General features: G+C 46.2%; 2 protein-coding genes and 1 long non-coding RNA gene across 3 annotated transcripts; 1 reads left to right on the top strand and 2 right to left on the bottom strand.

Moving 5' to 3' along the window:
- Positions 1–226: 226 nt before the first annotated feature.
- LOC132224495 (uncharacterized) lies at positions 227–1,687 on the bottom strand. Its single transcript, XR_009450692.1, has 2 exons — positions 899–1,687; positions 227–796 (listed from the first exon to the last, which is right to left on the bottom strand). It is a non-coding gene; the product is annotated as an uncharacterized LOC132224495 (long non-coding RNA).
- A 225-nt stretch (positions 1,688–1,912) lies between these two features.
- RTL5 (retrotransposon Gag like 5) lies at positions 1,913–4,826 on the bottom strand. The gene is given in 4 exon segments (XM_059679707.1): positions 1,913–3,712; positions 3,715–3,912; positions 3,915–4,230; positions 4,232–4,826. Coding segments are annotated over 4 exon segments (1,662 nt in total). The 5' UTR covers positions 4,628–4,826; the 3' UTR covers positions 1,913–2,960.
- Positions 4,669–26,654, top strand: NHSL2 (NHS like 2). Its single transcript, XM_059679763.1, has 9 exons — positions 4,669–4,738; positions 5,180–5,335; positions 8,144–8,271; positions 8,576–8,771; positions 10,846–10,977; positions 12,099–14,414; positions 15,874–16,006; positions 17,076–20,691; positions 20,896–26,654. The coding sequence occupies exons 1-8, from the start codon at positions 4,669–4,671 to the stop codon at positions 17,398–17,400; spliced, it is 3,456 nt and encodes a 1,151-aa protein (XP_059535746.1). The 3' UTR covers positions 17,401–20,691; positions 20,896–26,654.
- Positions 26,655–27,021: the final 367 nt, after the last annotated feature.

Genomic DNA, 27,021 nt, shown 5'->3' with positions numbered 1-27,021 from the left:
AGTTAGTGGAGAACTAATGCTATTTTTCAAGATGCCTAGCCCCTCCACTTCCTTCCAACACAAATGCAGAGGACTGTAGGAAGGTCCCTTGAGCTTCACTGGGCCATAGTTTCCTCATCTAAGGATTTCAAGGCTTTAGGATAGGGTTGTTTCAGGCAAGGTGTCTGGTAAGTGCCTGATGCCTCTGGGTACCCACCTATGCTTGCTCAATAACCCAGACAGTCACTGTCTTTACACACCCTTTATATTTTTATTGAGGAGAAAGCTTTAGCATATAGAATGATTTCTTATCTTCACAACACAGTAATGCAACAATAACACATTTATTTCCAACCCATTTTCTCCTGAGTCTCTGGGAATCCTTGGGCTGCTTTCATACCCCTGCATGCGTTTTCCCCCACCCCGCTTTCAACCCAAGAAAGTGCCCATAACCCATAGTTTCTCTTACAGTTCTTGTGGCTATCACATCACAACAAATATTAAAGATCTGGGAAAGGGGGGAAGAGGGTCAAAGGGTAACCCGGGTCCCCTTGCCTTCAGAGGCCCAGGAACTAGCTCACTGCTCACCCACTCTTTCCCTGGCTAAGGCTACAAGGTCTCAGGGTGAGAAGCACCATAGGAACAGTCACAGCCTGTGCTGAGGAGTCCCTGGAGGTGGGGATGCAAGGCACCTGTCCTTTGCACTTCTCTGGCAGGGACATGAGCAGTAGGGCCATTGTGTTGACCATCAGCAAGCAGGGTCCACAGCCTCGAAGAACAGTAGTTCCCCTTCTGGAACTCTCTCCTGAGGAAATAGCTGAAAAACAGACAAAATTTTCTTTACAGTGTTGTTCACTCCTGCACTGGTGGGAATGGGGAAAACCAGGTTACTGAAATATCCAATGAACTAGGAGAATACCTCAATTATTCAGTGTGCATGACTGACTGCATAGGTGGCAGCCATTTTAAATCCTGATCATGAGCTTGCAGGATGATCTCCGCTTTGAAAAGACATACTGAAAACACACTAGAAAGAAAGGCAGCAAATAGTACTTGCGTCCGTGTGGTGGGGTTCTGAATGTTTGGGATTTTTTTTGTCCTTATAGTTTTCTCTATTTTCTACATTTTCTATAATGATTATGCATTACTTTTCTCTTTGGAGGAGGAGGAAGCCTTTTTAAAAGGTAGCAACAGGTTATAAGAACCTGGCTCCCCTGGTCCCCAGGCTGAGAAATTTATGATAAACAAAACGGCTTCTTACCTTCTGCTGATGAGTAGAGACCTCACCAGCAACCAGCCAGCGAACTGGTCATCCTCCAGCTCCTTCCTCTTGCTTCCAGGCTCAAAATCCTAAGGCTGGGGATGAGGCTATCTACCAGACTCCAGTGAGGAACAGAGGCTTGATTTACTCTGCTCTATTCCTTCTGACTACAGACACTTTGATTGCGCTTGCCCAGCTCAGTGTCAAGGGCAGTTCAGGCCAACAGTGGATTTGCCTAGAATTCTGTGGCCAGTGACATAGTTTCTGGACCCATGGCAAACAGCAGGACTCTTTATAAGGGTCCCTAGGTTTGTACCCAGAAGTCCCAGGAGTTACTAGGAGGCAGTCGGCAGTCACCCTCTCCAGCCTTACCATCTAATTGAAGCCCAGCATCAGGCTATGGCTTGACCCCCATGTGAGAGATGTGAGGATGGCCTGGCTGAAAGGCTACAGCAGCCGTGGGCAAACTACGGCCCGCGGGCCGGATCCGGCCCATTTGAAATGAATAAAGCTTAAAAAAAAAAGACCGTACCCTTTTCTGTAATGATGTTTACTTTGAATTTATATTAGTTCACACAAACACTCCATCCATGCTTTTGTTCCGGCCCTCCGGTCCAGTTTAAGAACCCATTGTGGCCCTCGAGTCAAAAAGTTTGCCCACCCCTGGGCTACAGTCTCTGTAGAGAGAAACTTCCTCTCTCTTCTGAGAACTACAGAATCCTTTAAGTTGAAGTTAAAGAGCAGGCCTTGGGCCCTCTCTGTCATTGGTAGTCCGGGAAGGAAAGGCCAGTTAGGCCTTCTATGAACCCCCAAAGATGGCAAGTCTCCTGCAAAGACCTTTGGCTGGGGGTTGCAGTCCAAGACCTGGCCTAGGGAGGAGACCACCATCCCTAAGGAAAGTGTCACTCCTCACAATGTCAAACTGAGTTGTTGCTGCTTTTTTCTCCTCTTCTTCCTCCTCCCCCATTTTCCAGGCGACACCAAGGAAGGGGGTAACACTGAGTTCTGTCCACCAGGGATGCCTGGGAGGGCAGTGTGGTAAGAAGAAAGGGCCCCAGATTTGGTGAGCTTGTCCAAAGACCCTGATACAGTAGTCTGTGGGAAGGTTGAACTAGCTTGCTCAGCCACCAAGGACAAACCTCAGTGAAATGTCCATTTGACAAGTAGCTTTGCCCACCCTCACTAGACTACATGTAGGGTCCTCTTTGGGCCCTTCTGCTGGAGGATGAACCAAGTGTAAGCTTCTAGGCACATTTATGGATCCCATCCTGCTCTCTGTCGATTATATCTAGTAAATGTCCTCAGGAGTTCAGTGTAGCCCATACTTTCACTTATTGGGGCAGATTATTGAGGTATTGGGTAAAGCTCTGGTGAGCCAGTCAGAGTTGATAAAATCATAGAACACAGGGTTAGGAACAATTAGAGGGGAAATGCAAGGGGATGACCAGTTCATTTACAGGAATAGGCCCAGAAACCTGCTCACTAGCTTGTGGTAGGACTGAGCAGACTGCACAGTCAAGAGGACAGCTATTGCTGACCCCTCCTTTCCCAAGTGGTCATGGCTGCAAGAAGGTCTGGAGTTCTACAGGCCTTCTTCAGGTTCTTCAGGTCTGGAACTCCCTTAAGTACTAGTCAGAAAAGGGGGCAAGGTGTGGCAGCAATAGCAAGTAGAGGGGACGCAGTGGAAGGGTGTGTTCTGGGTGGCCATCTCCCCCAGCACTCACATGCGAATTCGGCCACGTGCAGCCCAATGGCCTCCCTGTCGTGGAGTGAGGCGGAATAGTACTGGGGGCTGCCTTAGAGTTTGGCGTTGCACCAACCGACCTGCCCTGCGAATCAGTGGTGGTGAACTGTAGAAGGGTGAATTGGTACCTGGAAGGCCCTCCAGCAGTGGGACTCGATTCTGGTTCCTCCGTCTGCTGGCCTGTATTATGGGAGGTGATGTATCTAGGAAATTTTCATAATAGAAGCCTGAAGTCTGGGATGAAGCATTGGCATAGGTCAGCATCACGTCCATGAACTCATCTAGGTCATCATCCTGGGCCTCATCCTCTGTCTCTTCCTCGGGTTCTGGTTCCTGCTCTGGCTCCTGCCCTGGTTCCTGGCCCTTATCCTCATCCTTTTTCTCACCCTCATTATTCTTCCTCATTTCTTCCTCTTTCTCATCTGTATCATTCACCACGATCTCGTCTTCATTGTCGTTGTCCGCCTCCTGGTTCTGTTATATCTCCTCCTCCTTCCTCATCTCTTCCTCCTTTTTCCTCTTTTCCTCCTGCTCCCTCATCTCTTGCTGAATAGCTCTCACACACCTCCGCTGGTCCTTGTGAAGCCTGCGCCTGTGCACCTCTGCATCTTCATCCTCACTGTAGCGCTCTTCTCCACTGCCCTCGACATTAGGGTCTGCAGCAAAAGGGAAGAAGATATTGCGAACCCCAGGGAGTGGGATTGGCTTAGGGACACGCACTTTTCTATCTCCACACATTCAAGAATCAGCTCATCCAGGTCGGCCATTTGAGTTGACTATAAGAGCTCCTTGCGGAAGAATTCTGAAAGGCCTTTGAGGAACTGGTTTTGAAGGCGGCAGTCATCCCAAGATAAGAATTGGGCCAGGAACTGAAAAGCATCTGCATAGCTGCCTAGGGTACAGTTTCCCTGCGTAAGCTTGCGGATGCCTTTTTGGCCACACTTGGGGGGATGGGGCCATAGAATTTCTTACGGATTTCATCCAGGAAGCGCGGGATGTTGGCATGCAGGGGGCTTCCTTCCTGGGTGACTGAGATGGCCCAGTCCTTGGTGTCACCAGTGAAAAAGGAAATCAGAAAGGCCACCTGCTCAGCACCCCCAGGGAAATGATCCTCCTGGTCGGCTATGAAGGTCTCTAGCCGCATCAGGAATTCAGGCAGGTAGACCGGGTCGCCTGAAAAGGGCTCTAGCTCAGGCCACTCCAGAGGCGGCATAGGAGGCTGCGGGGGCAGTTCCTTGGAGGCGGGCAGGGGGCAGCGCCGGCGCTGGCGGGGGCGGGCTGGGCTGCGGGGGAGGGTCGACCTGGCCTTCTGAGGTGCCGCAGTCCTGGATGGCGTTGACCAACAGCTCCTCTGAGGCGCGCTCGGGCTCCGTGCGTGGGGGAGGCCAGCACATGAAGGGCAGTTCGCCCTCGGGCACGGAGTCTATCTCGCTGAGCGGGAACTCAAAGTTCTCCTCCGCTAGGACCGGCACTGGCCAGCGCACAAAGCTGGAGACATTGCCCCGCAAGGAATTCACCTCAGCCAGGGCTCTTCCGAGCTGAAGGCCCAAATTGGCATTCTCCCCGCGAAGGGCATTTAATTCTTCTCGCAGGGCCACGTTCGCCATGCGTAGGCTATTGAGGTTTCCTGACGCCTCGGACATCTGGACTCGCCCGGGGTCCTGGGTCCGCGGGCGGGGTAGGGATGCGGGGTAGTGAGCTAGGCACTCGGAAAGAAGGCCGAAATGCGGAGGGGCACGGGAAGGGAGCCATGGGTGCGGGGTAGGCCGAGCCACACCCACCGGGGCGAGCACGGCTGGCGGGCGGGCGCTGCGGGGCGCAAAGCCTGGCGGCGGGACCTGGGGCGCGTTACCTGGTCCAGGGGACCGGAATGGGCGGACAGCGGTAGGAGCCCAGAGGCGCCGAGCGGAGGTCGCAGGCGGCGAGTCAGCAGCATTCGGCGGCACCCCAGCGGAGCTGGAAGGAGTAAACTGCGGCTCGATCTGTCGATCTGTCGAGGAAAAAATGTTGCGGCTGCCTGATCCCTGCTTTTAAGTGCAGCCTCGCCCCGCCCCTCTTCTCCCCCCCTCCTGCCCGCCCCCCCCCCCCGCCCCGCCGCTCCCACCGACAGGGGCGGGACTTCGGGCACCGTGGGCGCCCAGTGGCCGCCTCGCCCACCCTGGGCTGCGCCTCTCACTGACTCTCTCCTTCCCTAGCTGCAGCTAACTCGAGTCGGGAAAATGCGACAGCGACTGCCCACTCGAGGTCGTCATGGCGACAGCCAGTGAACGTGTTCCTCTCCTCAGGCAGGCCCCCGAGTGTAGAGGAGCTGCTTCGAGAGGCGCAGCTTAATCTCCAGAGCCTGTTGCAAGGTACCGAGAGGGTGTGGGGCTTCGTCTGGACCCACAGGCCAGATACGCAGCTGCTGGAGGGAGGCATTGAAGAAAGAGTACAGGAACCAGCGAGAGAGAATAAAAGTTTAAAACCCATTGTAAAACAAAACACACAATTTCCATCTGTCACCTTCCAGACTCTAAATCACCACCACCACCACCTTTTTTTTTGTTTTTGTTTTTTAGCTCAGTAGCCCATGGGGGAAAAGAGGACAGAAACTGAGACAGGGCAAATGGTCAAACCATTTATTTCCAAAGACAGCTGGGTGAGAGACTCCCACGATGTGACCCACATACCTCCCAGACATTCCCTTGCTACATCACCCATGCCTTTGGAATCCTGGCACCTGCAGAGTCTCCCTCTGGGCTTCACTCATTCTACTCTTACATGAACCTCGTCCACATATCTTCTGGGTAGCTACTGCTTCACCAAAGCAAGCCCACTACACAGCACCCAGCGCTTACTTCACCCCGAATTCTCACTCTCTTTGAGCATATAGTGTGCAAAACTGGGTCCACAGACCCAGAGAAGCAGCACAGTCAGGGTGCCTGAGCAGTCAGACTGCACCCACTAGGCAGATGGAGAAAACACAGACTTGGAAAACAGAGCTAGAATATAATTCCATTCACACACCTACCTAGCTGTGTGACCGTATGCAGATATCCACCCTTTCTGAGTTTCACATAAGTCATCTTTAAAATGGGAATTCCAATTCCCTACATGGCACAGTTTTGTGAGAACTAAAAATAGGGCTTAGCAAGAGCGTCTTGCTGCTGGAGAGACCCTGATGAGATGCAACATCAACTCCTGGTACATGTCCTTTGGAACATGTGAGCTAAGCACAATATTAAAGTTGATATGAAAAAAAATAAGGTGGTCCCTAATAATACCTTACAATATGAAAAAAATACACATTTACCAGACGGATTTATCCAATGTAAGTGGCAAAAGTATTAAAGCTCAGGTCTATGAGAGAGACTATTGGCGAGCTGCAAATACCTGGGTGGAGATTGCAAGGGGCATGCATATATCCAAGTTCACTGAACCATATACAAATCTGTACACTTTACTGTTGGTAAGTTATAACTCAATAAAATAATACAAATAAAAATTCAGTGCTAAGTCACAGGCTCCATACCCCCTTTCAGCCCTCACATCCCATTCAGACCTCTTTTCTAAACCTAGAAGACCTCCTCCCTCTTCCCCACTCCAATCATTATACTTTCTTTAAAGTTCTATTCTTGCCTCCTCTAAGAAAACCTTTCACATGAGTTCTGCACTTTGCACCATTCCCTCCATAAGCACGCATATGAGGCACTTTGTACCATCCTGTTCAAGAGGATTTTTATAGTTCTGAACTGCTTTTCCTTGCATTTGTTCATTCATTTACTCTTTCATCTACTAGTCCTGGGTATATATTTTGTCCACCTGGCCAGACTGAGCTTGTCAGCATAAAGAATCATGTCTTTTGGGTTTCCAGAAGCACCTGGCACAGGGCTGGATCCCCAAGAGGTGCTCAATAGACATTTCTTGAGTGACCGTTAAATATGAAAAAATCATCTTATCAGCTCTCGTTTATTCATGCCAACGAAGATTAATACTGGTGGAGAATAGAAAGTGGCACACGGCCACCCAACTGGACTACAGCCATAATCCCCACCTCCTTGCCAGGGCAGTGCTTACCTTAGAGAAGCAAGATACCAAGGGACACCATGAGCCTTGTGTTCAGATAAGAGAGGAGCTACCATACAGGAAAAGAGTCAGTGTGTTCTGTGGTGCCTCCGTGGACAGTTAGGACTGGGGGAGGAACCCAGAGGGAAGCAGATTTCACCATAAGACAAGGAAAAACTTTCCTGACACCTGACAGCCCCAACTGTCCTTGGATGGAATCGGAGGCCTTGGGAAGAGGGCTGCTCCCTCCTCTGCAAGTGTGTGCAGAAGCTGAAGAGACACGTTAAAGGGCTGCTGAGGAGGAAGTCTGAGCCCAGAATGGGATGTTGGACCAGAGAACCTTTGAGGACCCTCCTGACTCCAAGTTGTAATTCTTAAAGTCTTTGCTCAAATATGCATAGAGTCCTGCCTGTTGATTCCTTACTCTCACTTCCTTCATTTCGTTGGATTCTTTCCCTTCATTCGAATCCATCAGTTAAATGAAACCAATTCAAATCTTATGCATCCTTCTTATTCTCTGATGATGCCCCTGAAATTCTCCTTCTTTCTATGCCACTTCTTCCCTTTCCTCTCCTTCACCTACACTCCCCTGGACCTGTCACCACCTGCAGTGGGACTAAGATGCAGGAAGCCAGGCCCTTGGAGGCTTGAGTAAGAGTTCTTGACATTCAAGGGAGCACCCCATGTTGGACTTCCCAATACAAATCTCCTTGTGCTTCACCCAGGTCTTTTCCCAGCTAGGGTTGCAGAAAACCTGAAGAACTGGAGGGCTTTAAAGAGAGGGCCTTGCAGCATAAAGTAGCAAAAGGTGTCTGCACCCTGAGCCTCCACTCCAAGTTGAGCACTTAAGGTGTGGACCACAGACTCACGGGCTTAGTCCCAGAACCACCACAACTCAAATTTCTTGATTCTCTTTTCTCTTCGGCTCTCATAGTCCCAGGAAGTAGGCATTTTTCCATTTCTGAATCCAGAGGCTCAGAGGCCAGGACATATCCTAAAGAAATAGGGCAAGTCAGGCCTGGCAGCTAGAGCAGGAGCCCTGGCTCATGATCCCTCCCCTGCCCGGCACCTGACCATGGCCCCCTAGAGTTTGTATCCACTGTGCTGTTTTTCAGAAGAATATGAGGAGCAGTACTCAGAGGCCAGACTGCTGGGGCAGACCTTCCGCTCTGCTGATGAGGCCCCTGAGCCCACTCCCAGCCCAAGGCCCCAGTCTGCCAGGCGTCTGGAGTTTGTATTGATGGTGAGTTGCATCTTCCCCTGCCTGGGAGAGCCAGTGCAGAGCTCGCCCTGCACCCATCGACAGGGGATCTTGAGCTGCTTACATTATCCACTGGATACTGCTGCTCACCTCTGCCCACCAGCAGAGCTACCCTGAGGTCCAGCCCAGATGGGTCTTGCACAGTAGGTATCTGGCCTGGCAGCCTGTCCATGTTCTCCTGCCTCCCAGATGAAGCCTTCAACCGGCCTGCCTAGACAGCCATCTTGTGGGCATGGCTCATCTCTAGTCAGGAGTACACCCTTCCCATCACCTTCTTTCCCAACAGCCTACAAAACAGCAGCTGAGCGAGGATGAGACTACCACCCAGGGTGTGAGGGCCCCTGAGGCCTCCCTGAGCCTGTCTACCACAGCCGACAAGCAAGTTGCCTGGAATACCCCCTTCCCTCTGCCCATCCTAGAGGAGAAGCGGTGGCTTCAGCCTTGCTCCACGCACTCTGACATTGTGCCCATCAACATCTCTGGTAGAGTTGCTTAGCACCACCTCTGTTTGCTTCCCTCCATGCCAACTACAGACCATCCTCTCCAAATGCACTAGATGCTGGGGGAGGGAGCAAGACTTTCTCTGCTACTGGCTCACCCTGTACTGTCAAAGTCATGGCTCTTGCCAGGGAATGGAGGCATGCAGAAGATGGGGCTATGGCTGCTCTTTCTTCACTCTACTAGCACTTGCACACTAACTGAGACCATCTTATAGCAAACAAAATGTTCTTAAAGAAAACTCTGAAAGTTTATGAACTTGTGTGCTCTTTGGAGCATCCATGGATATTTAAAGTTTGTGAGTTATGTTTGGGTTGGGGAAAGGAAACTTCTTTGCCAGAAGCCATGTTTGGATAGGAGTCTGAGGGAAAGTGTGGGGTTCAGAGTGCTGATGATAAAAGGGAGGCTCATACCCAGGATGCAGACCATGGGCCTGATGGCACTTTAAGTGGACACTCGTCTTCTAGTGAGATGGGTCTCCTCAACTCGCGCGTGGTAAGTGTTTAGGAAGGGAAGTAACAGAAAGGGACCAAGGCCCAAAAAGCCAAAAGGGGGCCAGTACTATCTCAAAAGTGGAGAAAATAATGTATGTGGCTTAGTTGGACGTGGCTTTGGGAACATGTGACACTTGTACCACACACCTTATTAATTCATGCTCCACATTCCATTGGCTGTAAGTGGAAGAGGAGGAGGCTTGGTCATTTCAGAAGGAGATAGGGCCAGCAACCCAATGAAATCAAGACTTCATGACCCAAAGGGACCAGAGGCATCCTGTGAGCCAGCATTGGCTTGTGGTATGCTGGGAAAAGTTGATGAAGATGATGAGGACACCTCTGGCCACATGTGGTGATGCTTTCTGTATATGGGGTCATCCAGCACCATTGGTGTCATCTCGGGAAATTAGAGGCAGAAAATAGAGCCCACAACCTAGGGAGACGTACTAAGAGGAGTAGGGGTGGAGAGAAGAGATTCACAAAGTGATGGTGGGCACTTTATTTCTAAACACATCTTACTCTCATTAAGGCTGGCCCTGAGCTTTGCCCATGGAGTCACTTGTGGGAGGGGGGTGTCATATGCAGCTGTGAGGCTGAGAGGGGAGGGTTTGGTTAGCCAGCTGTTGAATGAGAGACAGTTTGTGGAGCAACATACTCACCCTCTGTCTCACCCTGCCCCTGTCCCAGCAGTTCCGCAGGAACAAAGACTGACCCGGTGCTTTAAGAGAAATAGATCTCAGTCACTGCCCAGGGGTGAACTTTGACAAAATGTAATCAAAGGTGGCTGGAGGACAGACTATCAGGCTGCTTCCTAGATGAAGGGGGGAGGCAAGGCAGCTTCTGGGAGACACTGTCCTCTGGCCCACGTTAAGGCTTCTTTTTAAAATATATTTTTATTGATTTTAGAGAGAGGAAGGGAGAGGGAGAGAGAGATAGAAACATCCATGAGAGAGAAACATCAATCTGCTGCCTCCTGCATGCCCCACACTGGGGATTGAGCCTGCAACCTGGGCATATGCCCTGACTAGGAATCAAACCATGCCCTCCTTGTACATGAGTTAACACTCAACCACTGAACCACACCAGCCAGGCTAAAGGATTTTTTTAAGGAAAGATTACAATCAAGCAATATCTAATCTCAACCTGTCTCTCTAAATCAGTGGTTCCCACCCCAGGCTGTACATCTAAATAATCAACTACCTGGGGAGTTTGAGAAATAGCTTCTACCTGGGCCCTCCTCCCAAAGACTTCAATATTCTGGGGTGGGGTTCAGGTATTGGAATTTCAAAAACTGCTCAGTTTATTTTGATATGTGGTCAGGATTGAAAATCATGGCCCTCAGCTACCTAAGACTCACAGGTGACCCTGGGTGTGGCCTATGTGTGCCTTGGGGCTCTGGGTGTCTGGGGCCATGTTGGGAGGGATATGGAAGAAGGGCCACCTGCCTGGATGCTATTCATGCTCATCGCTACTGCCATCATCCCTTCTCTCTACCTCAGGCCCATTTCCACTGTACTGTAAACAGAAACCAAGATGCACCCAAGTGTCTTTATTTTGGCTACAGGGCAGCAGTTCGATAAACATGCAAGTTTGCGACACTCCTTGTTTAACACAGAGACAGCCGTGAACCCCAAGTCCACCCTGAGGCGGAGGCGGACCATTATTGGATTCTCTAACTTTTCACAGCAAGACCAAGGTGACCTCACCACAGCTGATTCCCTGGGCCCTTCCCCTTGCTCTCTCCCACCAGTCCTGCCACCCAGTGGTATTGCAGTTATGGGGAACAAGAATAATTTGGGGGATGGGGCTTTGGATATCCTGAAAAAAGCCAATGTAGTGATTAAAGATAGCCAAGGGCCTTTGGTCAAGGAGAGCAACCAAATATGAAGAACAGGTCTCCCAGGCTATAAATTCATTGTTTCTCATTATAATTGGAATATAACCATATATGTTGCTTAGGCAAGTAGGTAAAGGGGGGAAGCATCACTAAAGAACCATCTTAGCAGAACCATTATGCTGCTAAATTAATGCTGTCCAAAGAGCACAGGCCTTGGCCAGGTTATATAACCTCTCTGAGCCTCAGCTTCTTCATCTATAAATTGGGGATAATGATGCCACCTAGTGGAGTTGGAGATGCCATGAGGATTAGAGTCATTGTATGTAATTTGCCTACCATGTGCCTGGTACATAGTATGTGTCAACAAAGGGTGACTGTTATTATAAATTATCATAGCAGTAGAAGGCGCAATAATAATAATGATAGAGCAATAATAATTGTGTGTATGAGAAATCTTGGGGGATTTTGAACATCTGAATGGTTGCCTCACATCTGTAGGTTATCTTATGTATCTCATGTTGCAAAGCTAAAAAGAGTCAGGAGCCAAAAATGCAACCAGACTCTGGGCTTTCCAACGGTGGCTTACTCCAAATCCGGGCTGAAAGTCACACAGTGCTGTCCTTTATGTAGTTCAAAAACTTCTGCTTTCATCTCAGGAGAGGTGAACTCTGAGGTCTGTGATGCCTTCATGAGCCTGGGGTGAAAGCCCCGAAAACCCAAGGTAGTCCCACCTGCCACTTCATCTCCAAAAGGAATAATCAAAGCTAGAAAGTCTTTGGCAGCCATCTGGATAATTCAAGGCCACCTGTGACTCACCATGTCATGATGGGCAAGGACCCAACTTCCCCCACATTCTTATTGATGGAAAGAAAGAACCAAGAATTCTGTCCAAGTTGTTGGCAAATGCTTCTTGGCAAAAATTTGGTGCTGCTGGGGGATCCCTGGCAGCACCACTAATGTTCTGTGTTTCCCTCCTCCAGGTCTCAGCAACAGCCCCACAGGCAGGTTGGCTTGCTCTACCAGCTCAGACATCAAGCCCAGTCATTCTGTTCCAGAAGGTGTTCATGGAAGAGTTGCCATTGGTGAGGAAGCTCATTTCCCAAATCTCACCTCACCAGTACTGAGAAAGCCTTCTAGTGATCCCGACGAACCTCTCCAGGTGCGTGGTGGCACCAAGCCTCCTGGCATGGAAAGCATGGGAATGGTGTATAGCGTCTCCAGTTCTTGCAATGGACCAACAGAATCTACATTCTCTGCTTTGTGGAAAGGAGATGCTTTCACCTATATGACTCCAAGTGCCACCAGTCAGAGCAATCAAGTCAATGAAAATGGAAAAAATCCTTCCTCTGGGAATTCATGGGCCTCTCTGCACACACTGCCACCTCTGGTTCCTAAGGAGGCTGCTGCACTCTTTGTCACTCGTGATAACCCAGCAGGATGCAGTGGATCAGCTGGCTACTCTGAACACCCTACACAACAAAGGCAAGTATCAGAGCGACCCTTCAAGATTGGCCTTCTGACTGGTGGCACCTCAAGGCTGGATACAGGCCCAGGTGGGGCCAGCAGGTTCCGGGAGCGGTCACTGTCTGTACCTACAGATTCAGGCACCACAGATGTGGACTACGATGAGGAGCAGAAGTCCAATGAAGCCTGTGCCTTGCCTTATGCCAGTACAAGTTCTGAGGGCAGTAACAGTGCTGACAACATTGCCTCCATTAGTTCCCAGCAGGAGGCCCACCACAGAAGGCAGAGATCCAGGAGTATCTCACTCAAGAAGGCCAAAAAGAAGCCTTCCCCACCAATGCGCAGTGTCTCACTGGTCAAAGACGAACCAGTCCTCTTGCCAGAAGTTGGGTCAGCACTATCCAAGGACCAGAGGCCCAGGAGCCTTTGCCTCTCCTTGGAACACCAAGGACATCATTCATCCCAGGGTCACCCAGCTGTGCCCACCTTCAAAGACCCAGAAGATACACAATTCTCCCACCACTGGTATCTTACTGACTGGAAGTCTGGTGACACCTACCAGTCCTTGTCCAGCTCCAGCACTGCCACTGGCACCACAGTTATTGAGTGTACCCAAGTTCAGGGAAGCTCAGAGTCTCTTGCCTCCCCTTCCATCTCCAGAGCTACTACACCTTCCCAACTCTCCATTGAGGTAGAGGCTAGGGAGGTACCCTCTCCAGGAAGGCCCACTGGGCTGATGTCACCCTCCAGTGGATACTCCAGCCAGTCGGAGACACCAACACCCACTGTCTCCATGTCCTTGACCCTGGGCCACTTGCCTCCTCCAAGTGGCAGTGTCCGGGTACGTCCAGTGGTACCCGAGAGGAAGTCATCACTGCCCCCAACATCGCCAATGGAGAAAATTTCAAAGTCACGATTATCGTTTGACCTACCATTGACCTCTTCTACCTACCTGGATCTGTCTGGGATGAGTATCTCCATACGAAGCAAAACCAAGGTGAGCCGGCATCACTCAGATACAAATTTTGGGGCCAAGTTGGTCCAGAAAACTGGCCCCAACCAGCCAATCATGCCCATGGTTACTCAGTCTGATCTACGTTCTGTCCGCCTCAGGTCAGTAAGCAAGTCTGAGCCAGAAGATGACATTGAGAGCCCTGACTATGCTGAGGAGTCGGGAGAAGTCTTCACCTTGCTAGAGAGAAAGATGAAACCTCCCATAGCTGAGAAACCCCCACTGGCTCGAAGGCCTCCAAGCTTGGTCCACAAACCACAATCTGTCCCCGAGGAGTACCCACTAACTTCACCTACATTGGCTATAACCCCTAAGAGCTCAATTCAATACATGAGGCCATTCCCTCCAGACATCTACACGGTGGTGAGGAAACCAAAGTCCTCTAGCTTCCCTGAGGCCAGAAGCCGAGGGGAGTCAACAGCACCCTCAGCTCTTGTTTTTACACCTTTTGCCAGTTCCTCTGGTGCTTTCTGCTCAGAAACCCAGCAACCCCCCCAGGGAAGTACAGAGGATGAGGGCTCTAAGGTGAGAGCCCTGCCTGAAAGAATTAGCCTCCAGAGCCAGGAACAAGCTGAGAAGAAGAAAAGCAAGATTCCACCTCCTGTACCAAAAAAGCCCAGTGTGTTATACCTGCCTCTCACCTCACCCACAGCTCAAATGGAGGCCTATGTGGCTGAACCAAGGCTGCCTGTCAGCCCCATCATCACCCTGGAAGAAGATGCCAAGTGTCCCCCAACTGGCGACCACCTGCAATCACCTGGTACAACAAGGACGACTACCACCCCACAGGCTGATGATGGAAGGGAGGCAAGCCCTTCAGGTTAGTAAACTATCTGATGGCTTTTCCTTTCAATCCCAGGAGAGATGATGGTGAGAATGTAGTGCCAGAGACAGAAGCCAGTGCCCCATGATCCTGACCCTGGGATGACCAAGTTAGTAGGGGCACCTCTTGAGAGTTTGGGTTACTCTAAATAGGTCTCACTGCTCTTGGGATCAGGACTGACCCAGGGGTAGATCTCCAAAGCTCAGTTTGAGGCAACCTACTCTGGAACCCCCCAGTGCAGAGATAATGAAATTAAACTAGGCCTTAGCACCCTAGGACCTTAGAAGCCCATTTACCTAATCAGGCATGTATCCCCTGCTCTAGGTACTCTCTACCTCACTGTACAATACTTTTCACTAACCACACTGAATTTAGTTTCTGGCATGGGACTCATATTCTCCCAGGCTGAGGTCAAGTGCCAAGGTGGGCTTGCAGGCTTCTGAAGCAATGCAATATATTACCACCAGCAGACTTTCTTAGTGCTTTTGAGAGGAAATAGAGCTCACTTTCTTGGATGGTTAGCTCTTTCTGGAACAAGAAGACTAGGCTAGATAATATTTCTCATCTTTTTGGGGGTTTTTTCCTGTCTCTCTCTTTTTGTTTTCATTGTGGCAAAATACACATAACAAAATTTACCACCTTAACCATTTTTAAGTGTACAGTTCAGTGGTGTTAATTATATTGACAATGTTGAGCAACCATCACCACCATCCAGCTCCAGAACTCTTTTCATTTTGCAAAACTGAAGTTTACAACCATTAAGCAGTAACTCTCCATCACTCTATCCCTCCAGCCCCTGGCAACCACCATTCTTCTTTCAGTCTCTGAATCTGACTACTCTAGGGACCTCATATAAGTGGAATCATGAAGTATTTGCCCTTCTGTGACTGGTTTATTTCACCTAGCATAAAGTCCTCCAAATTCATCCATGTTTCTCACTCTTTTTTGAACTCTTAACACCAAAATATTTTGGCCTTCTTTAAGCTGATTTGGACTTTCAACATAAAGTAAGTCATTGTGACTAAAACATGCAAACAAATCAAAGCCAAAGGTAATTTTAGAATATTCGTCCTTAAACTCCAAAGGCTCCCTCTGAGATTCAGACAGGTCCTACTCCCACCATTGATTGAGTCATTGCTTAATTGCTCTCAGTTCCTTGATCTTTAAAAATGACACATTTAAAATAAGAAAATGCTCAATCAACCTATTGTAACGGAAGAGGCATGAGAGAATAAAGTTCTAGGCTTGACCTTTAGCACTGAGTCCACCTTGGCCAAATCACTAACCTTCTGAACATCATGTTCTTTGCAAAATGAAGACCTTAAGAGTCTCTGTCCTGCGCCCATTAGTAACTGGGTGGACAGAGTTGCTTTGAACATCAAATGAAATACAGATGATAATGTGCTTGATCCTCACTATTGTGGTCAAAATAATTCCTTCTGGTTCTTATACCTAGGGAGTATTATGGAACCAAGTACTGAAGAAAAAAGTGTTATCAGTGATAAAACAGCTGAATGGATTGCAGAAGATGATGATGATGTGTTTGTGGCTTCACGTACAACTGAAGATTTATTTACTGTGATACACAGGTCTGGACCAATTTCCTTAATTCCTATTGTATCACCTTCACTTTGTATACCAAAAGACAAACTGCTATCTCTAAGCAGCCATTAGAATTGAAACTAGAGACTTAACTCCAGATACCCACATATGTGAAAGCAGTCCAGGGCCTCACATCACCAATTCACTGACATCTTTGGATGAAGTGGAGGAGGGGTGGGGAGGGGAGGACCAGGTGCCAAGAGAGAGGACCCTCATCTCCTAGCAACCAAAGGACCTATTGTGGCTCTCCCTGCTCTCTTACAGCTTTGTCTGCAATAAGACATTTAACCATTCATAGAATTCCTTGTACCAAAAAATCTGATCAAGAAGTGAAGTGGGGCATCAGGCCAAGTATCAGAGCAAGAACTTAGGCAAAGGGAGACCGGATGGGGACCCAGTTATTGGACCGGGACACAAAGCAGGGGCTTAGTGGGGAGGAAACTGGAAAGGACCCAGTTGTTGGAGCTAGAGCACCAGTTCAGAGCAGGATCAGCTTCCAGGCTGCCTTGATTCAGAGTCCCTGAGCTTCTAGCCTTGACTCCTTAAATTCTTCTTGGGTCCCAGGACCTGAGCAGGACTGAGCCTGCAGGCACAGGCCAATGAATCCAGCTGCAGGCATTGGGAAGAGTGAAGGGTAGCCCAGCTGGCATGACTCAGTGGTTGAGTGTCAGCCTATGAACCGGGAGGTCACGGTTCGATTCCCAGTCAGTCACATGCCCCAGTTGCAGGCTCAATCCCCAGTAGTAAAGAGCGTGTGGGAGACAGCCGATCAATGATTCTCTCTCATCATTGATGTTTCTCTCTCTCCATCTCCCTTCCTCTCTGAAATCAATAAAAATATATTTTTAAAAAAAGAAAAAGAAAGTGAAGGGAGATGGGGCCAGACAAGGGAGCCCAAGGACCCAATGGTGAGAGAGAAAGCTGGTGAGTATAATTGCTTGCAAGGCTGCTGCGTAGAAGTTCCCAGATCACGTCACTGGCATTCATAAAGTTATATGAAGCATTAGGAAATGTCCACCACACGAATTCACTCAAAGCAAACCTTCTCTTATTTAGGTCCAAAAGAAAGCTGCTTGGCTGGAAGGAGCCCGGTGAGGCCTTTGCCGGAGGCAGCAGACCAAGCTCCCACTCACCAATAAGGAACACAGCTGATTCTCCAATTAGTGAGTCAACTGCCTCTGCAGGGTCAAGCAGCAGTATCAGCCTAGATGCTGGCAGAAATGATGATTTCAAGGCCTTGCTACAAAAGAAGGGCAGTAAGGCAACTCCAAGGTCCCGCCCCTCAGCAGCGGAACTGCTGAAGACCACTAATCCACTTGCTCGGAGAATTATTGCACAGTTTTCAAAAGACTATGACACCACCGATAGTCCCAGTACCTAAGCCCTGGGTTGAGCAAGTAGGGATCAGTTACTAAACTTGAGTATAAAAAGGAGAAGAGAAAGGGTTCTAAAAAGAAACCATGGAAATAACAAAAAAGCCTACATTTCTTTTACTTAAACTCACACTCCGGACAGCAGGAGAGAGACCACTTTATCTAGAAATCATCAGGCACTTTAATCATACGCAGACATTTTATGTTTTCATACTTAAAATCTTGCCATTATTGACTACAGATTTTCTTCTTATTTTCTGCCCATGGTGTGCACCAAGAAGAAATTCTCAGATGCAAGGGCACACATGCATGTTTTCAATGAATGACCAGCTACTCCATCCCTGGCTCCTATTACTAAGGAGAACAGTGTAAGAGCAGATTGGAGGCTGTCAAACCTGGGGAAATAGGGAGCCGTTGCTGATTATTCACTTCCTTGGTGAGGCCTTAATGACTTGTGTGGAGAAACAGAAAGACTCTGATGCCTCTTCAACCACAGTTTAACTCTCTTCCACTGGGTTTGCAGGTGTGCACTTATTTTGGCATGAGTTGATTGGATGGCTTTTGTGCAAAATATGAATGTTACTTGGCCCTGAACTTCATGCCTTTTTTAGTTTGATTGTCTACACGGTGATCAGGGTGATGAGTTTCGATAACATACAGAACCTTCCCCCACACACACCCCTTAGCTAGAAGAGGTCAGAACCTGGTTACTTTGAATGAAACAAGCTCAGCCAACAAACAAGGCAGCCATTTGTCCACCCTGATCTATCTGAGGTAACTTGCACGCATGCTTTCAGACCCTTCTATGGGTCTGAAGCTAAACAATGATAGCTAAAATCTGTGCCCAGCTTATGCTGCATTCAAAGAACTCTCATTTCATTGGCATATAAAATTCATTACAGTAAGTAATTAGCTGAACTAATGGCATCACCAAAGGCTCAAGGAGTAGAGAAAGTAAGTGTAACTTGCCCACCACCGTTCAATTCAGATTGTGGTTTGTGGTTGGTTGGTTTTGTTTAAAGCAAGTCTTACTATGGTCCAGAATTGAAAATGCATAAACTAAAAGGATATATCCAGAATCTAAAAGGCAGCCTTGCAAGTTGCTTTGGCCCATAATACAAAAAAGGCCTAATTAGTTAACCATGTGGGGAGAGAGGGTAAGAGCTGGGTAAATAGGATGCTGATGGAGCCCCAGAACAATCATTGTGACTCCTCCTGACCGCCCCCCCCCAAAGCTAATATGCACTAACTCTTCTTGTCAGCTCAATTTTCTAATCAAAACCAGAGCAGTGATTCATTTGATTTTCATATGTCTGGTTTCTGGGAGGTTGGGGGAAAAAGAGACCAAAATTGAACAAAGAAAACTGGTTGAGCAATAATGGAGAGGTAACCGTCCACTGTCCAAGGAGGGGAAAAGAAGGCAAATGAAATAGTAGTCTGTCTCACAAAGAGGGTTCCCTTACCCTTTACTTCTTCACGCCCTGCCCCAACAGATTCATTGGTCAACTTCCTAGAGGATGCAGAAACTGCCCCAGAGACAAGCAGATCTTGATTTTGATAGATCGTGTTGCTCACCAATAAGAAGCAAACTCTTAGCACAATTGCCCAAACTCCAGAGAACAGAGCAGCTGAAAAACCACACTGTGTGCTGAAAAGACTTAAGCCTCTCACACAGAAGCCCTGGGTCTAGGCACTTGGTTGGTACAGGTCTGAATTCTAGACTTCTGAGTACAGGCCAGACCCACCCACTCCCTTGAAATCAGCACTTTCCTCTGATTTATACCAACGCCACTTAATATAATAAACAACAAAATCCCAGCTGCTTTGTAAAGAATTCAAACTATTTGGTTTGTAGTATGGATGCTGATGATAGAGAGCAAGTCATTCTCAACATAACAGAAGGACCTGACTAAATTTCAGGGGTTTTACCTGAAATAAAATAGATTCATTACTAGCCTTAATTTATATATGATTGCCACACTTGTCTGTCCCAGTCTCAGAATTCCAAAAGATGCAAACATTTTGCTCTGTAAGGAAATGAAAGAGAGTTTGTGCTTTTGCCTAACAAAGGTAAAGAACAGTCAGGGCCTTCTTAAGAACCATTATGAATAGCTGAACTCTAAAGCCAAGTATGAGACTCACATTGTTTAGGACTTGTTACTTCTGCTAATTTTTCTGGAAGCATCTTGTTTGCTACTTCTAGTGGGTTTTGCCTCTCCCCTCACCTTGCTATCTCTAGTAGATTCCCCAAAAGATTTTAAGCTAAATGCCGTGATACCTTTATATTTTCCAATTACATTGCGTCTTACTTTACAATAATCTGTATGCCTGGATTTTTTAGAACATCTTCTACATCATCACTCTGGCACTCAGATGCTCAGTGGTGTTCCCATTAACACAAAAGCATTTGGGGCAAAGATTTTATGGTCAGAGGTAACATTGAGGACTGGAAATATTTACTTAATGTTTTACAATAGGTGGACCTAGTTCCAAAAAACAACAACAAACTACTATTTCTACCAGTCATCGATGAACAGAACACTGAACATCTTTCTACTCCTAACACTCAACCTCTCTCCTCCCCCTTGATTATCGTAACAGCAACTCTCTCTCCCACCTAGGCACATACCACAGTATTTGCTGCCTTCTGCACCTACTCTGCTGAAACGGGAGAAGAGAGGCTGAAAGCCCCTCCAGAAAGGCTTTCAGAGAACCTTCTACTGCCACTATTACTAGTGTGAAAAATAACAATTTTTGAAGGTGGAATACAGAAGAGGTGCAAGTGAAATGAAGTTGGCTCCAGGAGGTCAACTAACAATTCAAGTTGTTTCTGCCCCTTTGTTTCCTCTGATTCCAACTTATAGCAGCAAGTGGCTCTGCTAGACTGACTTCAGTCCCATCAGGAGAGCAGGAAGTCATCTCCAGGAGAGGTTAGTTGGTAGCTAAGAGTGCTTTGCACTTATTTGTGGTATGGATGTTGAGGATAGAGAGCAAGTCATTCTCAACATAACAGGCAACTTCACTGGTGCCTCTTCAACTTTGTCTGCTTCAGTTTCTCTCCTGGGCCTTCCACCTGGCCTCAATTTGTCCCTTAGCTGTAACCCCTGTAAATCGCTTCCCTAGCTGACAGCTTGCCCTTTAAAAAAAAAAAAAAAGAGCAAGACAGCAAATTAATTCATGTTAGCTTAATAACCACAAATTGAGCAGTTGATCTGGAGACATTACATTGAATCTGCAAAGACAGATGAGATTCTACAAGCATTTTTACCAGACATCCATTTTAACTCTCTAGAGCAGGGGTGGGCAAACTTTTTGACTCGAGGGCCACAATGGGTTCTTAAACTGGACCGGAGGGCCGGAACAAAAGCATGGATGGAGTGTTTGTGTGAACTAATATAAATTCAAAGTAAACATCATTACATAAAAGGGTATGGTCTTTTTTTTCAATAGTTTTATTCATTTCAAGCAGGCCGTAGTTTGCCCATGGCTGCTCTAGAGTCTAGACAACTTGGATTGGGTTGCTATCTCACTGTATCATCAGTCTGAGCAGATCTGGCCAAGCACCTGCCCTCGTCCTCATAAATGAACTATTCCCTAAAAAGACGAGTTCATGACCAGTGCTCTTTTCCTCGCCATTGCAGCCTTTCATTATCATCAGGTCTGTAACACAGTGGTGAGCTTTCACTTTAATATGATTTGCCAGGGCCAGGACTAGAGTGAGGTGACTGAGGCGCCTGGGGCACAAAATTTAAGGAGGTGCCCACTCTCAGGGCTGTACAAGTGCCTTACCCTCGTCCTGACCCTGCGATTTGCACTCCATAAAGTATTATCACTTTATCTTCCAATAAACAAGCATGGTTCTTCTGATTTGGGGGGTAACTCGCTATAAGTTGTATCAGATGTTTTTATTGCTATCTGTTTTTCACTGCTATAAATCTTCGTATGCTTATACATAAAAGAATCTTCATTATTATCAGGAAACATGATTGCTTTCTAAGTAATTTTCTCCAAGTGGCAAGTCAGTGCCCACTTTAGTAAGGAATGCTGACAGGATAGCCCATCAGCAAAAGAGTGAATGAGTTGGAGGTCTGTCCTTGGAATCCTCGCTTTTTCTGTTCCAATCTCCCCAGACCTTGCTTCCCAGCACCAGCTCTTCTGAGTGCCTCCTAGTTTGCTCTCTTCCTAGTTAAGAAAAGCATGCTCTCAGGAAAGGAATACATTTCTTTACTTTGGGGTTATAAGGCTTAATGCTACCTCTTTTGAAGGTCGTTTGCAGTTTAACAGGGGAAAAGCCTTATGCCAAAGGAATGAAATTTTACTGTAGAATTTTAGGCATCAATTAGTTGCAGAAGTGGTGTGGGTTTTTTTCACCATCAAAAGGCCAAATTACTTGACAGCTAACTCCAGAATATAGAAAATACCTTAATCTTCTGGAATTATTTTAGTAAATTACTGGTAATCGATTCAATCTTCCTGATACCTAGTGCTGTTCAATATGGCTCCTACCAAGAGACTCTCAGAAATGCTACCAAACGCCACTGAAAAGGCCTAGATAATTCATATTGTACATTAACATTTTCTCACAAGTGGAATTAATACTATTTATCATTTGAGTAAAAACAACAAAGGAATTTAAATAGTTTGTGAAGGTGTGTCCTGTTTGTGAAAGGTGAAACTGTCCAATATTGTCTGATCAATATCAGTTGTCCAGTATTGGTGGTGATTATTAAACTTATTAGAGGTACAACTTTATTGATCACAAGCCTCTGCTTCCTGCCATCTGTTTTGTGCTATCGCTTCAGCTTGGTGTGAGAATGAGACCAGATCTATACCACAGCACCCAGTCCCTCCAAAACCTTTGTGTGTATTTCAGCTATAAGTGATTAAGGATTTAAAAGGACAAGAGAGGGGAAAAGTGGTACAAAGAGCTGCTTTTGTCAAAGGGCAGCAAAAAATATAATTACTTAAACAATGACATTAAAGAAATAGTTTTAGAATACTTGGAAACAGATTCATAGGGGAATACAGTAGTAAATTGTTATAGACACCCATTTGAGATGCTTTTCATATGTTTAGGAAAAAAGAACTTGCATAAGTAATGGTTTGTGTGAAATAGGTATATACTTTGTTCAGTAAAGCCCCAAATTTAAACCAGTGGCTATCAAAGCGTAATCCCAGGACCAGCAGCAGCCCTGGGATGTGTGTGTGTGTGTGTGTGTGTGTGTGTGTGTGTGCGCGCGCGCGCGCATGCGAGCATCTATTCCAGTGATGTTACTTCTTCAAGCCCCTGAATCACTATAGCCACGGCTCTCCAAATGATTCCAACCTCCCCATCATTTCTGCTATCATCAGAGTGATCAGTCTCTGGCTAAGTGATATACTTTGTCATGTTGGTCAGGTATATGTTGCTTAGTGTTAAGAAATTATCAGATCAAATCAACTACTTGCTCAACCTGCAAAAATACTTTATTTAACTTAGCCAGCATATCTGGCCTGTTTTTTACTTAAATTTTTTAAATTCACAAATAGGAAAAAGGAAAAGATGTTATATTTGTTTGGTATTGACAATGCTTAAATACCTGTCTTCACCATGCTGGTTGTTCTCTAGAAGGGCTCTGGCAGAAGTATAGTTGATTTTAAGATTTTGCCTAAATAGTGGAATTTTATATCAACAAATCCTCAAACAAAATATGAACTGAAACAACCAGTTAACCCCTCAACCTCTCTTTAGTGCCAAGCTTTATAGAAATTTATTCCTTATGTGATGTTGAGCTTTTTTAATGTCCAATTTTATAAAATGTTATGCATGCAAACAAAGCATCGTGCTCATTATACAAGTCACCCCAAACTCATTTCCTCCTCCGTATGTATGATGGTGAAGAAATATCAATATGTATGTTCTTATCTCTCCTGATCAATTGTAAATTGCAAATCTTTTCATTAATTTTTAAATAAGATATATTTACTCTGGCTAGTAGTTAAAATTTTATTCTTTTTATTATATATTTCATTGCTACTTTTTTCTACTGACTCCAAAACTTACTTTGGGGAATATTTCTTATTTCTAGATTGCTGTATTTATCTTATGTCTATATTTATCTGTAATCATGGAATAATAGAGCTGAAAGGAACCAACTTCTCATTTTACAGATGAGGAACTGAGGCCCAGAAAGGTTAAATAACTTAGATAAGGTCACACAGTGGTAGGGCCCAGCCTCAATCTCAGGTCTCCTGCCTATGGGTCCAGTGCTTTTCCATTTAAAGTACAACATTTATAGAAGACCCACAGCTGGCTTCTACTTTTATGACACATGAATTTCCCAGGTATTTCAGTGAAATAATATATATGCTTTAATGAAAATGATCAAGAGTTCTTTAGTTCATGAATCCAAAGACAAATTTGATTTTCAGTTTAGAAATAGTAATTCCTTCCAAATTCAGTATATGTGCTCTACTTTGTACAATGGATGTTTTCCTTCAAAGTTGTTTGAAAAATTACTGTTTTGGATAAAATTCCATATTTTAGAAGAGAAGCTTCCTATGTAAGGGAATCCTTTGGTGATTTCTTTTGAAAAACAAAGAATCCTCTTGTCAATGTCTCCTAAAAGCCTATACTTTTTTAAAAATGTGAACTTTTGTAATTGGTGTTTATTTAAAGTAGGGCAAGCCAATATAGGCTTTCCTAGAATCTACTTTATCCTTCCCTTCTTAAACTTTGTGAAATTTTTCAGACTGTTAGATGCTCATGAGATACTTAGCTGTGCTCTAAAAACTTTACCTAACTTGATATTTTGTCAATCCCTGGGCTCAAACTGTCGCCATCTTATCAAACAATTACAGAATTCCCTAATCAACACTAAGTTCTGCATGCAGTCTCTTTTCCAGAACATTCTTTGCCTAGTGCTCATTAGTGTGACTGTCTCCTCAGCTATTCTTGGGTTTCCCTCCATAGTTCATGCATAACTCATTGTTCTGTGGAGTTTCAGGCAGTGGTCCATTAGGCCTATTTTAGTCAGATGGAGTAGTATTTACAGATATTTCCATTTACAGATGGTTCCCTTTTTTCTCTTGGATCTTTTCTGGTTTGTCTTTTCAAGAATGCTCAGAGGATGGTGGAATTTTCCCCATCATCCAGACCAGGGGTTGACAAACTTTTCTGTAAAGGGCCAGATACTAACTATTTTAAGCTCTGTGGGCCACATATGGCCTCAGTAACAAATTCTTCTTTGTTGTTGTTTGATCTTTCAAATGGTGTTTTACACCTTAAAAATATAAATACCAGTATTAGCTCTTGGGCCATACAAAGCCAGTGGCTGGATTTGGCCCACTTGTCATACTTTGCTGAGCCCTGACCCAGATCATCTTCTATGACTCACCCCATGTGATCATTGGCTTGTGTGCCAGATAATATGGCTCACAAGTCTACACAGAGGTGGGTGGAGAGGAGCTGCATATGACAACCATTACTATTCAATAGGGTACCCGTTATGACTTCTCTGTCTCTCCCTCTACCTATCTATCTATCCATCCTCTATCTATCTCTCATTTTCACTAACTACCTCAGCGTAGGAACCCTCATTACTTTCTCCAGCCCTCCTATCCTGATTATCCAATGTGCCTCTGCTTCCTCAAGTTTGGGGTAAGCTGGCAGGGAAGAAAGGATTTCTGAGATTTCTTATTTCTTTTGTCCCATCATTAACCCCAAACTGTGGTTCATCAGTCCCACCCTGCCTCATACTGCCGTCATGAGTTTAAGGCTGTCTCTGGAGAGTCTGGTGGCCCAGGTCTTGAGATTCCAGTCCAGTCTACAACTTTCTATGGAAATCACCAGCTCTTGATTTGGTTCCAGTAGCTGGTTTCAAAATCCAGAATGTCCATGTGTCCGTTTTCTGATGTGATTTGGACCTGTTCCAGACTCAGCCTCAGCAAGAAAATCAATGAATGATGGAGGTATTCTGTGCCCTCTAGTTTTTTCTGCCCAAACCTCCTGTCTCCTGGTCCCCGGCTTCAGGGGATAGACTCATTGGGATGCCCTGGGCAGCACCACAACCAGCAGGCATTCAACAGACTACCACCTCCTGTTTCCTGCACCTCTAAAAGGATTCCTTAAAGCTAATTCACATCTCTCTCCATCTTTCTCCATCTCTATCTCTAATTCTGTTACTTGGGGGTCTAAAATTCAGAGTCACATTTTAATATTTGCTTGTATAAACTTGGGGAGATGCAAGTGAATCGGAATGTGTATGCCTCTGTGTATAAGCATGGTTTCTCCACCTGAACTGTGAACTCACATTCCCTAATGTGTACCTCTTACACACATGCACATACACCCTATCCAGGACTCACAGCAGTTCTCTGGTCTAGATCCAAGTCTGATGGGGCTGGTGAAGGAGAAGGGGATTGTGGGAGCTCCTGAGGCATCTCCCTTTTCTCATTGTCTTTTCTACTGACTTGTGCTGGCCTCTCCCAAGAAATCATTTAAAGAAACTCCTCTGTGACAATTCTGGAAAGGCCAACATTCAGAGAGTTATGACTATCATTCATTAAAGACTCAGACATACCTCTCAGGCTGCAGGTTTTCCTATCTAAGCACATTGTTTTATAGGACCTTTAGATTGCTTTCTGTCATTTGAGCCCAGGGATCTACCCACTTACTGAAGTCTAAATTTTAAAAAGTCAGACACAAGTTACTTTCAGGATTTCCTGATTTGAAAGCACCCATGAAACAGTTTCTTTCTGCCTTGTGTTTAGGATTTCCAGACTTAGGAAAGGAACCAGGCTTGCGCCTTGGAGTCTAAGGCAGCAAAAGTACCACACTTGCCAAAAACAAATTGAGGAAGGAGGATTGGCTAATCCTAATATGCATAGTCAAGAGATGAACTTTTGTGACATTAGCTCTCATGGTTCAATGCTTATTGAGTGCCAACAATGCACTTAAGGAAAACAAGGGAGAGTGGAATTTACAGACCAATATTCTAAACTGGAAGGCAGTGATGAGAATGTGTCCGTCGATAAAAATTTCAAGAAGCTAATAAAGATCGGAATCCCAGTCTTTCTAGAATTCCAACACAAAATGGAAGGGAGCCCTCTGTGGGTGTTATTATAAAGGGTTCTTATAGTCTTTCTTTTATCTTCTTTTATTTTATTTTATTTTTAAACAAAAGCATTCCTCACTGGTTTGCTGCCAGGAATTGAATTGCATTCTTTATATAGCTAGAACTGTTTGTGTCTTCTTAAAATAAACAACTTCTGTTAAAAATCATTTTCTGTTTCACCCTTTGTTTTCATAGTAGCATAGTGTTATTCAGACACTACACCCAGCTCATGAGCATGTTTTGCTGACCACATAAGTATGGGGCCCACACATGGAATCTGATTCTCATAAATCCCTGAGAGCCCAAAACAGATATGCGGGACATGGTGTCTTGCAGAAACGTGGCACACTGAGCCAGGAACCTCAGCCAAATCTGTGTTCGAAGACTTCATCTTGAGGATTCGAGTTCAACTGCTCATGGAGGCAACAAGGGGTTCTGGTGACGTGGGCAGCAGTTACCAGGCTCCTGAGGGGAGGAGGTTGCCGTAGGAACTGTGCTCAGGACTGCACTCCCCCTTTGTTCTCTGGCTCAATG

This window comes from Myotis daubentonii, chromosome X, assembly GCF_963259705.1.
Source record: "Myotis daubentonii chromosome X, mMyoDau2.1, whole genome shotgun sequence".
Taxonomy (NCBI): domain Eukaryota; kingdom Metazoa; phylum Chordata; class Mammalia; order Chiroptera; family Vespertilionidae; genus Myotis; species Myotis daubentonii.
The sequence above is the reverse complement of the archived record's forward strand: the minus strand, read 5'-3'. Positions and strand labels throughout refer to the sequence as shown.

Bases quoted from the DNA above. Each gene is read 5' to 3' on its own strand.
- NHSL2 (XM_059679763.1), top strand. From the start codon at position 4,669: ATGCGGGGTAGTGAGCTAGGCACTCGGAAAGAAGGCCGAAATGCGGAG. The intron at 5,336-8,143 runs GTACCGAGAGGG...GCTGTTTTTCAG, and splicing joins TCTCCAGAGCCTGTTGCAAG to AAGAATATGAGGAGCAGTAC. The intron at 10,978-12,098 runs GTGACCTCACCA...TCCCTCCTCCAG, and splicing joins CTTTTCACAGCAAGACCAAG to GTCTCAGCAACAGCCCCACA.